General features: G+C 40.6%; 2 protein-coding genes across 2 annotated transcripts; one reads left to right on the forward strand and one right to left on the reverse strand.

Moving 5' to 3' along the window:
* The first annotated feature begins 1,841 nt into the window (after positions 1-1,841).
* On the forward strand, positions 1,842-6,969 carry LOC127304356 (myosin-5-like). Its single transcript, XM_071821163.1, has 8 exons — positions 1,842-1,977; positions 2,069-2,157; positions 2,253-2,306; positions 4,792-4,926; positions 5,009-5,065; positions 5,179-5,259; positions 6,311-6,393; positions 6,484-6,969. The coding sequence occupies exons 1-8, from the start codon at positions 1,842-1,844 to the stop codon at positions 6,605-6,607; spliced, it is 759 nt and encodes a 252-aa protein (XP_071677264.1). The 3' UTR covers positions 6,608-6,969.
* A 943-nt stretch (positions 6,970-7,912) lies between these two features.
* On the reverse strand, positions 7,913-11,502 carry LOC127302777 (KRR1 small subunit processome component). Its single transcript, XM_051333348.1, has 12 exons — positions 11,081-11,502; positions 10,899-10,975; positions 10,706-10,816; positions 10,399-10,467; positions 9,685-9,741; positions 9,571-9,609; positions 9,347-9,451; positions 9,183-9,265; positions 9,010-9,091; positions 8,552-8,695; positions 8,405-8,473; positions 7,913-8,249 (listed from the first exon to the last, which is right to left on the reverse strand). Exons 1-12 carry the CDS (start codon positions 11,286-11,288, stop codon positions 8,133-8,135), a joined length of 1,161 nt encoding a protein of 386 aa, XP_051189308.1. The 5' UTR covers positions 11,289-11,502; the 3' UTR covers positions 7,913-8,132.
* Positions 11,503-12,282: the final 780 nt, after the last annotated feature.

Consider the following 12,282-nt stretch of genomic DNA (forward strand, 5'->3'; position numbering starts at 1 on the left):
ATGGTTCCAATTGGTTTCTGGATTAAGGATTAGATGGATTCCAATGATGTTGGATTCATCAGCAACTAGGCTTGATTTGTTTTACTTAAGCATAAGCAACTTAAGCAATTAGTTATACATGGTTGCTATCATGGTGGGTTCACCTTGTTGGTGATAGCTAGCTAAGGTTTATCTGTCCTATAAGGCAGGGTTGATGAGCACTCTCTATTTATTTAAAAAGAATAACTTTTGAAGAACATACTTCTTAAATAATAAGAAGTATATTAATTAGAGTTGAGGTGGTCTAGGTTTTACTGTTGGTTCTATTAAGTAAGGAATAATTGGCTCCTAAGTAGGATGGTTGATAAGTATCCAACATTAGGAGGGTTTAGTGGAATATGGTTAGGTAATGCTCAAGATTTGGCATAGTTGCCCCTAAGGTTCATCACATTGGTGTGATGCTAAATAGGAATGAATAAGGATGATGGCTTTGGTAATAGGATCTAGGGTTTACACTTGGTTGGCCCTACTTGATTATTTAGGTCTGATGAAGATGAGTACATGGGATACCCATATTTTATGTGGATTTGAACCAGCATTTATATGCTAAATATGAATCTATGGTTACTAATGAAGTAACATGATCACATGTTACTTGGGTTTTAGGTTTGGGAACAATTCAGGTTCATATGAAGTAATGGAGTTAGGGTTCTTAATTGTATTAGGGTTTTAGGGTTACACATGAAATTATGGGTTTATCACTTTGTTTTATAATGGAACTAGGGTTCCCTAATTACCCTATAATTCTTGGATTAATAACTTCATTAGTAAAGTTGAAGTTATTAATAACTTTGAAATTAAAATAATATAGAATTTGGCTTTTTATTATTTTAAACAATAATTAAGGTAATTATTATTTAGGGTTTTAAATCCTCCTAATAAGGATTTAATAAGTTAATAGAAAAGGAAAATTAATTTTAATGTTTTCCTTATTTACTTACTGGTTTTTTTTTATTTTATGAAATTTTTACTAATTATTGAATTTTAATTGTATTTAGAATTAAAATTAAAGACTTAAATAACAAGTATTAAATAATTGAATTTTTATTAAAAATAAAAATTTCATTTTATATTTTTATTGGATAGAGTTTACTTTTATAAGAATTGTGATATCTTATATTTATTTTTCTGAGTTTTTATGAATTTTCTAAGCATTTGCAAAGTTTCAGCAATTTTCTGTATTTAGAATTAAATGAAAACACGATTTCTACCGTGGCCTACCCTAGCTACTGCCACTGACTGGTGGGGTCATGTCCACCTCAGCTGCCACATAGGCGGAGACTAGTCAAATTGACTCCAGAGTTGACTAGCCACGTCACCTCGCCGGAGAGAGCTCCGGCGATCGACGGCGACGCCGATACTGAGCTCCAGAGGTGGTGAAAATGATCTCGTTCGAACCGGTACTCGATGCGGAGTCTTATGGTACCATCGCCGCCATCTAGAAGTCACCGGAGTAGCTCCGGCGAGCTCTACTGCGGCGGTGCGATTCCGGCGATCTCGGAGAACATGCTACGGTGGACCAAATCATGCAAATAAATAGTCCAGAGATGCGCAATCATACCCTGGTGGCGTTGGTGTGGTCGATGGCGCCATTCGTGGACGGAAACGAGCTCAACCTCGCCGATACCGGCGATGAGCTGCGGAAGGAAATCACCAAATTCGCCCGTCTCGAGCCATCACTGGAAGCTATCTTCCTCCCAGAGGGAATAGAAGACGAGGCGCACCTCCAGGACCTCACCGTGGGGCTTGAGACGGCCCCAATCGGCGGCGAGCCGAGATGGCCGGAGAGCTAGGGTTTCGGGATGGGAAGGAACTGGGGCAAAACGAATGAAAATGGAGAGCTCCCGCGCTACTTATACGTCTCCAGGCATGTGCTGGCGGTCAACAACGTCGGCGGCGACGCGGGACGTGGCCCTGGTGGCTCGGTGGCGAGCTCCTGTGCTCCCAGCGAAGGGGACGAAGACGACGACGTCTCCTTCGTTCTTATCCGAGGCGAATGGGTATTGGGCTGATTTGGGCTGTGCTTCAGGCTGGGCCTTGGGCTGCTCCTGGCCGCCACGGCTGTGCCGTCGCTTTCTCTCGCAGGCCGCCGCTGGCTGCGAGCCAGGTAAGGTCCAGGTGAGTTTTTCTTTTCTTTTCCTTTTTCTGTTTTTATTTTTCCCTTTTTATAATCTCTATTTGAATTCATATTTGAATTAAATTTCTATTTGCAGGTATTTGTAATTATATTAATTCAATCAGGATATAGTATACTGACTAAAGTATCGGTATTCTATTTGGACAAGTATTTTATTTTGAGGATATTGCATACTTTTGGGCTTATTCAAAATATCAATTAAGCATGAATATAGGTGTTCTTTAAGTTCCTTTTTCATTTGGAATGCAACTCCCTTTTTACTGGTTATGGTTGATAATTCCCACTTCAATTAATTTTAGAGGTTATCATTAGGACTTGACCTCTTATTTTAGAAGTTGGTTAGTTGCATATGATTTCATGTGAGCACCTATTTATTAAGGTCATTTAGATTTTTCTCATAACCCTATTTTGGAGTTAGCTCTAGAATTATATTTAATAACACTTTGAATTACTTGGAGTAGATATTACTCTCATCATGGTTTGGTCTTGGTTATAATGTTAAGTGGTTGATCAACACCTATGGTTCTAAATAATATAATTTAGCACTATGGTAATCTTAAGTTCATAATTGAAATACAAGATGTAGTTTGTGAGCAATTCTAGGGTTCTAATGAGGTTCACCTAATGGCATGTGGTTTGGAACTCACATGTGCACTAGGTTCATATTATGATCACCATAGTGATGCATAAACTGGGGTTGAGATATACTTCTAGTTTATAGAATTTGGATGACATTATGTTGCATTAGCTATGGTTTAATCTCCCCTAACCAAAATAGGATGGTTACTTACTTTAATTGTAATTGTTCTCATTTAGTTGTTAAGGATCTGAGAATTGATTCTATCTTATTCCTATAGACTTCTTTTATATCCTTAATCTATTATTAAAGTAACTAAAGTAGTTATACTTCTTTTTATAATTAACTTTGGTTATATTGATGAAGGTTTTCTCACCATATGAATTATAGGCTTTAACTCTAAGCTTTTCTTATGTGCTAAAATCCTCTACTTCAAGTTCTTAGGGTTCATGATCACTACACAATTTATAATGATCAAGGTTTGGCTTCCTAAAGTATTTCTAATGGAATGGTTTTCACTTCCATGATCAATTGTTGTCTTGATCAACTAGGATATAACATCTATATTTTACTTTCTAGGATAGGACTACTATGGTTACCTCAATAGTTTATATCCCAGGAGAATTCCTGAGATATTACTTAGGGTTCTTTCCAGAGAATGATGATATGATCATCTGGGTATATGGATATTTCTTTCCCTCAAATCCAAGTGTTGCCTCAATTAACTTGAGGGTAGCACTATAGCTTGAGTTCTCTCATAGGAATAATTATTCTAAGGTTTAGGGTGTATTCACAATATCTCAACAGATATCAAGCCTAAATCTCCACTTGGGTATCTTGGTTAAATTAACCTCCTCCTTACTCTATCAATTCATGGATATGATATTATTCCATGTGATATTAGATTATCTCACCACTCCAAAGGAAATGGTTTACAACCTATTACTTTAGTTCAATGATTATCCTTTATTCTTAAATAGGTAAAACTAAGATTGGTAAGAGTGGTCTCTTTCTTATTTGGGGAAGGACTTTAATACTAACCTAAGTTTAGGCTCCATAGAGATTGGTGTGATCATCAATATCTATGTTTAACATAAATGGTTTCTCTTAAAGATGATGAATGAAATGCATGGATGTATATCCAAGGTTTAGCTCAAGGTTTGTTATTGCTTCTCAATAATTAATAGAACTCTCACCTATCTAGGTTTGATGCTTAATCATTTGGAATAGAGAAGAATTAGATTCCTTAGTTGGATCTCCTTGTCTTGTTTCCAAAATTAAAGTAGAATGGATATCAAATGGTTTATGATATGAGCATGGATTAGTTTCAGAAATGGAGTAGATAAGTGAAGAATAGTTTCTCCAATTATTGTTACTTGATTTCCAATTAAATGGATGTTCATGTGTTATGGCAAGAAATACCATGTTGTGATCTTTAATAAGATCAAGCAGTTGATACTTGATTAATAGGTTCTTGGGTTGATTTTAATTCCATTTGATCTAACCCTTAGAGCAAATCATCTCTACCCAAAACAAGGTTTTAACAAAGTCACATTGAGGTTTATAGCGCTTGACTTGATGAGCTACTCCAGTTCCACCAAGGTCAAGTGAAACTTCAGTTATCAGGATCGTTTTTACTTTAAAGTTTAAAATTCCCCAGATTTTCTATGCATGAATGCAATGCACACATCTGTTTCCTCTATTTTTGTAACCCCAATACCTGGGATATTACACTATGCTAAATCTCGAAATGATAATACTCCTTGATCGGGCTTCAAACTAATTTTACAATTAGACACTCGATTTTCTAAAACTATTAAACAATATAGAAGATTTGTATTTTACAACAAAAATATAAACGTCGGGAATTGAAAGTCCTTGAGAGTTATAACATTTGTGTACTGGTAAGAGCACTTACAATTTCTAGGAGTTCGACATAAGTCCTACAAAATTGGGCTTGGATGATACTAAGGAATTATTCAGGGTTCAATAAGAGCACTTTTATAGTTTAGGTTTCAAATCGCACTTCGCAACATAGTTCGTGACATACCCGGGCATACCTCGGGTGGTTCGGGTTTCAAGAGGATCTTTGGCTTATGTGTTATATTTGACACAGTTTGCAGGTTCAGCCTGGGAGGCACTAAAGCATATCAGACAGGCTGTTGATTTCTTGGTGCGCCTTTTTTCGCTTATTATGAAATTGCAGTGCCCATTAATCACGAACACATTTTATCTCTACTGTTCTCTTTTGGCAGGTGATTTCTCTAAAACCAATGAGGACATTAAGAGAGATACGTACTGACGTGTGCGAAGTAAGTATTGGATTTGACATGGACTAATTTTCTTAATAAGAGACCGAGATTCATCCACTGCCAGTTCTTTACCTTCATAAGTTGTACTCCTAATATTTGTATGAATTCTTCAGGCCCTCAGCATACAGCAGCTAGAGCGAATAGTTAGTATGTACTTGGATGATGTCAATGGTACAAACACTATTTCAGCGGAGGTGAGATGATGTACCTTAAGTTAATATTTTGTCAGATGCGATCTACCATTACTAAAGCACCGAATCTCATCAGAGTTCTGAACTTAAGAGCATGTCTAACAGGCCCCTTACTTTTCTGCCCCGTATAACGCTCGAATTTCGCCCCGTATAAAAAAAATGGTCGATCAGACACCGCTCCGTCTAGCAGAACCCGTATTTGACCCCGTATATTTGTAAATTTAAAACCCCGGGAAACTTTCATTCATAGTTCGTCGATCATACATAGAAATCGACGTACCTACATACATACAAAATGCGCGATCGGATCGCGACTTCTAGTCGGAGAGGTCGACGATGAACCCATCGGCCTCCGCCTGCGCCTGCGCCGCCCGCGCCTCCGCCTCCTTCACGGTGGCGATGGCCGCCGCCCTTTCTTCCTCCTCCGCCTTGTCCTTCTCGATGGCGTCCTTGAGGGAGTCTTGAATCGCCAGCACTAGTGGCTGAGGATGAAGTGTCCGGCGAGCGGGATCGCTTCGATCCGCTCGCCGGTGAGGCGGTACTACGGCGGCGGGGGTCCATGCTTGAGATTGGGTGGAATGCGGCGCGGGGTTGGGATGAATTGCTCGCCGGAGCAGGAGGAGGAGGCGGCGGCGCACGACGGAGCTAGGGTTGCGAGTGAGGGGTTAACCCCTCACTCGCACCTGCGCTCGGTATAAGTAGGGGGCGGAGGGGCCGATTTCCTGGGGCCCGTATTCCGCCGAAACGGGGCGGCCCGAATACGGGGGCTGCTAGACGGCCCAAACCGCGCCTGCCCCGTATCTCGCCGGAATTTTACGGGGTGAACGGGTTATAAGGGGCCTGTTAGACATGCTCTAAGAATGCAACTCTGAAGTTTGAGTGCACTTTGGCGAGTAGTACTAGGAAGGATGACCTCCTAGGAAATCCTCATGTGGCACCCTCATTTTACTTCCACTTAAAAAGCATATTATTTGGGTTTGCTAGAATAGTGGTTTGTTTTTTATTTACAAATGATCTGTTGAATGATATATGCTTTCACTATATCTATTTACAGTTCGCATCAAGCTTGAAAGCTGCTGCGCGTGAGGAAGCAAATACCGTCACAACTTTCTCTATACTGCTAGATGATGATTCTAGGTTTGTTCCATTTATTAAATTATTTTTTACAGCTTAGGGCCTCCTAATGTCGATGGCTCATGGTTTCACCTTTTCATTCCTCATTTGCAGCATACCCTTTTCACTTGATGATATCACGAAGACAATGCCAGTCATTGAGATGGCTGTTGATGACTTGCTACCATTTTTCCGTGAGAACCCAAGCTTTGCGTTTTTATTGCAAAGAGGGGAATAGGTATTCTTTCTCACAGCAGAGCCTCAGTTGTGGATAAATCAGGGGTTCCTGTGGTAGGGTGTACAGTATGTGTGATTCTTTTTATACCAGGTAGCAGGCCATTGAAGTGTAGTTACTAGGAGAGCTTAGGCGTCTGATTTTGATTGATTGGTTCGATGATTGTAAATTTGCATCCAGTTTTCCATGCGTGTTTTTTTAATCACTGTAGCCTTGTATACCGGGGGATAAGGGCAAGAGGCCCTTGGTTAAGCATAGTAATACAAAGTTTTGCTGTAACTAGTCAAGGTGTACATGTGTTGTAAATTGGTACAGAAAATAAATCTAGTTTCTCTGGTGGTATAGAATAATTGGGTTGGTGTTGAGTGGTTTGTGCCTTCTATTCTTTACCGTTTGTTCAGTTAATTTCATGTTGTTTTGTCGGTGGTGGCTGTGTTCGGACTAGACGGTGTGAGTTGTTGCTCTGCTCGTTGCTCGCAGCGAGTGGTATTGTTCTTGTACTCAAACCTCTGCCTTCTATAAAATTATGGTAGGCTAGACTTATACGTAGAGGATTCATTTTGTGGTGTCAATCTGAACGGCAGACAAGAATAGTTTGTCGCCATTCAAAAATATTTTTATAGTAGGGGTGAACATGGGTTGCCGGCGATTCTATTTCGAAACCGCGCTGGCGCTTTACTAGGCTTAGCCGGTATGAGCCCAATTTTGATGCCAGCCCCTAAATGGCTATCAGGGGTGCTATTAGACTTGCCGGTGGAGATGCTCTTACATCATGTGGAATCGTTTACCCTAAAATCAGGTGCCCTAAAATTCTGCTTTTGTGTGCTCTATTTTGCATCATCTTTTTGAGATGGTTTGTTCCCGGTCGTTTCTCAGGTCTCTTCGATCTGGGCCAAAAGCCTACTTTCTTTCAAAGAAGAAACTGAATACAGTCTCTGTAAGAGTGTCAACTTAGCACAGTCTCTGTAAGAGTGTCAACTTAGCACGTAACAATCTCTCCTCCACCCATCGGCCTCCACCTTTTGGATCCGGTCACACTGCCCTCGTATGACCTCGTATGACTCACAAGCCCTCTGCGTTGGATCCGGCCAAGAAGTGCCAAGACCTTGATAGACCAGTATTATTGATGTTCTAAATAATCTGTAATCCTGTTAAAATGGTGCCTATTCCTGACAGTTGTATCATTTTTATTGCAAAAGAACAAATTCTGAATTATGTTCTTCCAAAGACAGGTATTTATGTTCTCAAGAAACTATGAACTACACGAATTTGCATGTGTAAGGTTGAAAGTGTTTCAAAACAGAAAGCTGACGTAATTCGAACTACTCCGTTGAAACTGTAGTAAATTACACACAATAGATGTTCCTGATGTGATCTCATAACAGCTGTTAACGAACAGAACAAAACTGGCACACCACTGAAAGCTTCAAGTTTTGTTCTATTTAAGGGTAAGACCTACCAGGATGGCAATGGTTCAACAAACTGAAACAATTAAACAAGGCGCTGACATGGTGAATTCAGACTGCTGTTACATGGATGAAGATTTGTGCTTCTTTTTGGAGTGTGATTCTTCATTGCTTGCAACATATGACTCTATTTTCACATTTTCCTGTGCCTCGCTATTCCTCAATTTCTTTGCCTTTTTCTGCAAATGGAGAATAATCGCAGAGATGTGATACTACTGCAGTGGAATCAAATCGCATACTCTCCCTCAAGAAACACGGCACATGATCCAAAACAAATTAAAAAGAACAGACATGAAGAAAATAAGCAGAGCATGAAACCATAATAGCAATGTACCTTCAAGGACTTCGCAATATCAGCAATCCCATTGTTGTCATCAGTAGTTTTGGTGGATTGAGTGTTCTCCTGAAACCCATAACAAGATTTAGTAACTACACAAGCAAAAGAGAATCCCACTGAAAATATACAAGAGGACATTCTGACCTTGGGTGGAACAAATGCAGCTTCTCGCTTTCTTTTCTTTTCCTCTGATTTCTCTGATTGCTTATCTAGCTTATCTTGCCATTTCTTTGCTGACTTCTTCTTGTCACTCATGAAATACTCACCACTCTCCAGTTCAAGATCAATCTACATCCAGATAGATAAATTAATCAACAGCAGCACAATAGGCAAAACAATAACTAGCCAGCAGAAAAGAACATTTTCAAGTACGCACAGTACAAGAAAAAGTATTGCACATGGGTTTTGTTTCCTTCAAATTCAAATAGCTTTGAAATCAGTATAATCATTTATCAGAGCATGAGATGGACACAGGCACCGACACCATCAAGATATAAAGCTGTAGGACAGGGCTGCTAACCACATAACAACCACTGAACTGATGAAACCAGCATGGTGAACTGCACAACAACTATAGAAGTGAAAGAAACAATTGACTTCACCTTGCTAGGCTGTTGAGGAGGCGGAAAGGGTGTGTACTGTTTCTTCTCCTTAGTATTCGGCTTCTTTTGCTTGACATTCTTTCTGAAAAATAACAAATAATGAGGTGTAAGATGCACACTGTACTTTTCAGAGGTAGTAACTCCTGAACAGAAATGTGATGCAAGTTCCTTACTTCTTAAAGTTTGGGAGAAACCTGTTCCAGCTTTCAGTGGCTAGGGCAGGATTTTTAGCCAGCTCACGTTTAATTAGTAGTTCCTGCTTAGTATAACAACAATCGATGAGAAATCATATTTTGCATCCATTCAAAGATAATATCTCAAAAACAAAACCAGTCACCTTAATGTGATATACTGGATGCTTTATGTTCTTTATGCAGTCCTCCACAACCTTTCGGACTTGTTTCAGTCCCTTAAAGGTACCCATGGCAGCAACAGTATTCCCCTTTTATGATGGAAAAGTACACAACAGTATTTAATAAAAGAACAGATACCAAGTAAAAAAGCAGGTGGACCCAAAATCTAACTTCAAATGAATTAAGCAAGGTAAGAAATTAAGAAAACCTGAACTAAGATGTAGCATCCAGTCAGAATCTCTATAGCCTGCAGTACATAAAACAACATGTTAACAAAGGGTGGACAGATCACCATAGGACAGGAATGATATGAGATATTTACCTTAAGGGTGGACAGATTAGGACCTAGAAGACGTTCTCTCCTTTTGACAAATCTTTCCTGTGATAGCATGGTATTAGCTTACAGGAACATAAAAGACAAACTCATCAAGAGTCGCAACATAGCACAGATAGGTGCTGATGACAAATATCAACAAGCAAGAAGTGTTTCTCTGTGCAAAATTAACAAGTATCATTGATAATAGAGGAAAACGAGAGAACTTATATTAGCTTATCAGACCAACTGTTGGCATATTTGGGTGGATGATACTCTTATGGAGGCAACAAAGCGCAGCACATGTGATTGTGACACGCGGATTTGCACCTTATACAATCATATGCATGCCAAACCAACAAGCACATGTATAAGCATGGGAACCGCAGAGGTTTTGGATGAAGGAACCCGGAGTCTAACAAATAGGAAATAGACAACACTATAAACCCAGACCATAAACTATAAACCAAGTTTCTAGTTGTGGTAAAAGAAGAGTTATCTAGTGTAACTAGTGGTGCCATATAATGCTTCTATGATATCCTTATGCGATTGATTCCGTCATTCTACTTGGCAATTACATGTCTGGTCTTTACATGTTTTTCCTATTAACCACTCCGTTAATATGGAACGGACATTGTGATATTTAGTAGTCAAGGAATTGCTTGAGACAGACCAAGAGGCAGATAACTGAACTTTGAGTTTGAGCGATTAGACAAAGTCTACCTTGTTTCTTATGATGCTACCGATCTTAATAATATCACAGTTCATCTCATCATTGAGTACTTTGATTGCCTGCGAGGAAAAAACAACAACAGAAGCATATGGATGAAACAACTCCCAGGCAAGGCATCAAGGTGTAATAGGTGGCCGTGGGAGTATATCATACATAGGTTGCAAGAACACAGTACGTGTATATATATATATATATATATATATATATATATATATATATATATATCCACAAAGTATACAGCAGAACTTGCGTAGTAGCTAATAAAGGGGTCGGTAACAGAAGCAAACGCATACTCACTTGGGGTGCAGGAACGCTCCGCGACAGGAGTTTTATCAGGTCCCTGGCCTTGAGAATAATGTATGGGTCCCTGGTCTTCCTGGTGGTCGAAACAGTCATGGAACCCTCCACCTAGGCACAGAACAAAAGAGAATCGACTCAATCAATACCTAAGAAGGCTCCAAAAGTCCAAACAAGAGTAATCAGTCAGTACCAGATTGAGCTCGCACGAGACCCCGAACTCCTTGAGCGCGCCCTTGACGATCGGCCACGCGTCCTGCAGATACTTCTCTGCACTCGGAACAAGCAAAGGGTCACCGATTCGCATTCGGTCCTGATTTCCTCGGTAGTCGGGGAAGGGGATAGGGGAAGAGGATAGGTGATTGATTACCCGACCTCGGTACTCGGGGAAGAGGGTGGAGAAGGAGCTGACCTCCAGCAGGCCGCCCTCGTTCCAGGAGGGGTCGAACTTGTCGACCGTCCAGCGGTCGATGGTGGGGTCTTGGTCCCACGGCTTCTCCTTGTCGTGCTTCCCCTTCCGCTTCCAGTTCTTCTTGCCCTCCGGGGCTTCCGCCGCCGCGCTCGCTTCGACGTCCGAAGCCATGTCCGATGATGGCCGGAGGGAGGGAGTAGGGCTTGGATGGCTCTGAGAGGGGAAGGGGCGGCCCCGACGAGGGGAGGTTCTGGTGTTGACTGTTGAGGGTCGATGATGATTGATTGTACCGCCGGCCGCCGGCCGCCGGCCGCCGACGGGAGCAGGGAGGACTGCGGGCGGAGGAATGGCCGAGGGTTTGTTTGGCCCTTGGGCCTTCCGGGTTTCGCCCTTATTCCAAAGACACCCCTCAAGTTTTATTATATTCTTTTGTTCACACGCTGTTAGTGTTAGAGCATCTCTAGCAGACCTATCTAGCCCCATTCGCATAATAACTACCATTTTGGGGTGGCCTCCATACGCGTTTTTAGGGTTTGCGGTTTGCGGTGTTTGCTAGAGATGCTCTTAGCGGATCAGAGTGCCACGAAGTGTCGCCCAAGGCTGAACAATGAAGGACAATGAATTCAATTGAATGAATATACTCATTGACATATTCAAGTAGTAATGCAAAGCTTCTCGAAAAAAATGTTTTGCACCATGGGTAAACACAAATTCAGTGCTCAAAAACCTAATTTTAAAGCAACAATATATGTCAGACATTGAGCCATGTTGAGAGCAGCCATAGAGGGGGTCTGGGCATTTTCATCAACATCCATCTTCTCATTTGATGATCTCATGTCAAAAAGAACAAAGGTACATCTGGTGATTAGAGAGAGGGATACCTATAAGCATTCTAGGTCTAAAATTTGTTATGAGATACTCTACATTATACCTTTTAGTCAACAAGAATATAGAAAACAAAGTGTTCATCCTTTATCTATTGGATGTCACTATTTCCAATGTAGTTTGGATTGGATGTTTACCAATTTAAGTACTGCTATATAATAAATACACTACTAATTTGTCTGGTTTTTCCTAGAATATAGACTAAAAGAGAACGGAGGGAGTATATAATCATATCAGCTGCTCACTCTTTTGCAATGCTCAATTATTATGCAGATACCAT

The sequence above is a fragment of the Lolium perenne genome, chromosome 5, assembly GCF_019359855.2.
Source record: "Lolium perenne isolate Kyuss_39 chromosome 5, Kyuss_2.0, whole genome shotgun sequence".
Classification (NCBI taxonomy): Eukaryota; Viridiplantae; Streptophyta; class Magnoliopsida; order Poales; family Poaceae; genus Lolium; species Lolium perenne.

Bases quoted from the DNA above. Each gene is read 5' to 3' on its own strand.
- LOC127304356 (XM_071821163.1), top strand. From the start codon at position 1,842: ATGGGAAGGAACTGGGGCAAAACGAATGAAAATGGAGAGCTCCCGCGC. The intron at 2,307-4,791 runs GTATTCTATTTG...TTCGCAACATAG, and splicing joins GTATACTGACTAAAGTATCG to TTCGTGACATACCCGGGCAT. The intron at 5,260-6,310 runs GTGAGATGATGT...ATCTATTTACAG, and splicing joins CAAACACTATTTCAGCGGAG to TTCGCATCAAGCTTGAAAGC.
- LOC127302777 (XM_051333348.1), bottom strand. From the start codon at position 11,288: ATGGCTTCGGACGTCGAAGCGAGCGCGGCGGCGGAAGCCCCGGAGGGC. The intron at 10,468-10,705 runs GTGAGTATGCGT...TTTTCCTCGCAG, and splicing joins GGAGCGTTCCTGCACCCCAA to GCAATCAAAGTACTCAATGA. The intron at 9,742-10,398 runs GTAGACTTTGTC...ATGCTATCACAG, and splicing joins GTAGCATCATAAGAAACAAG to GAAAGATTTGTCAAAAGGAG.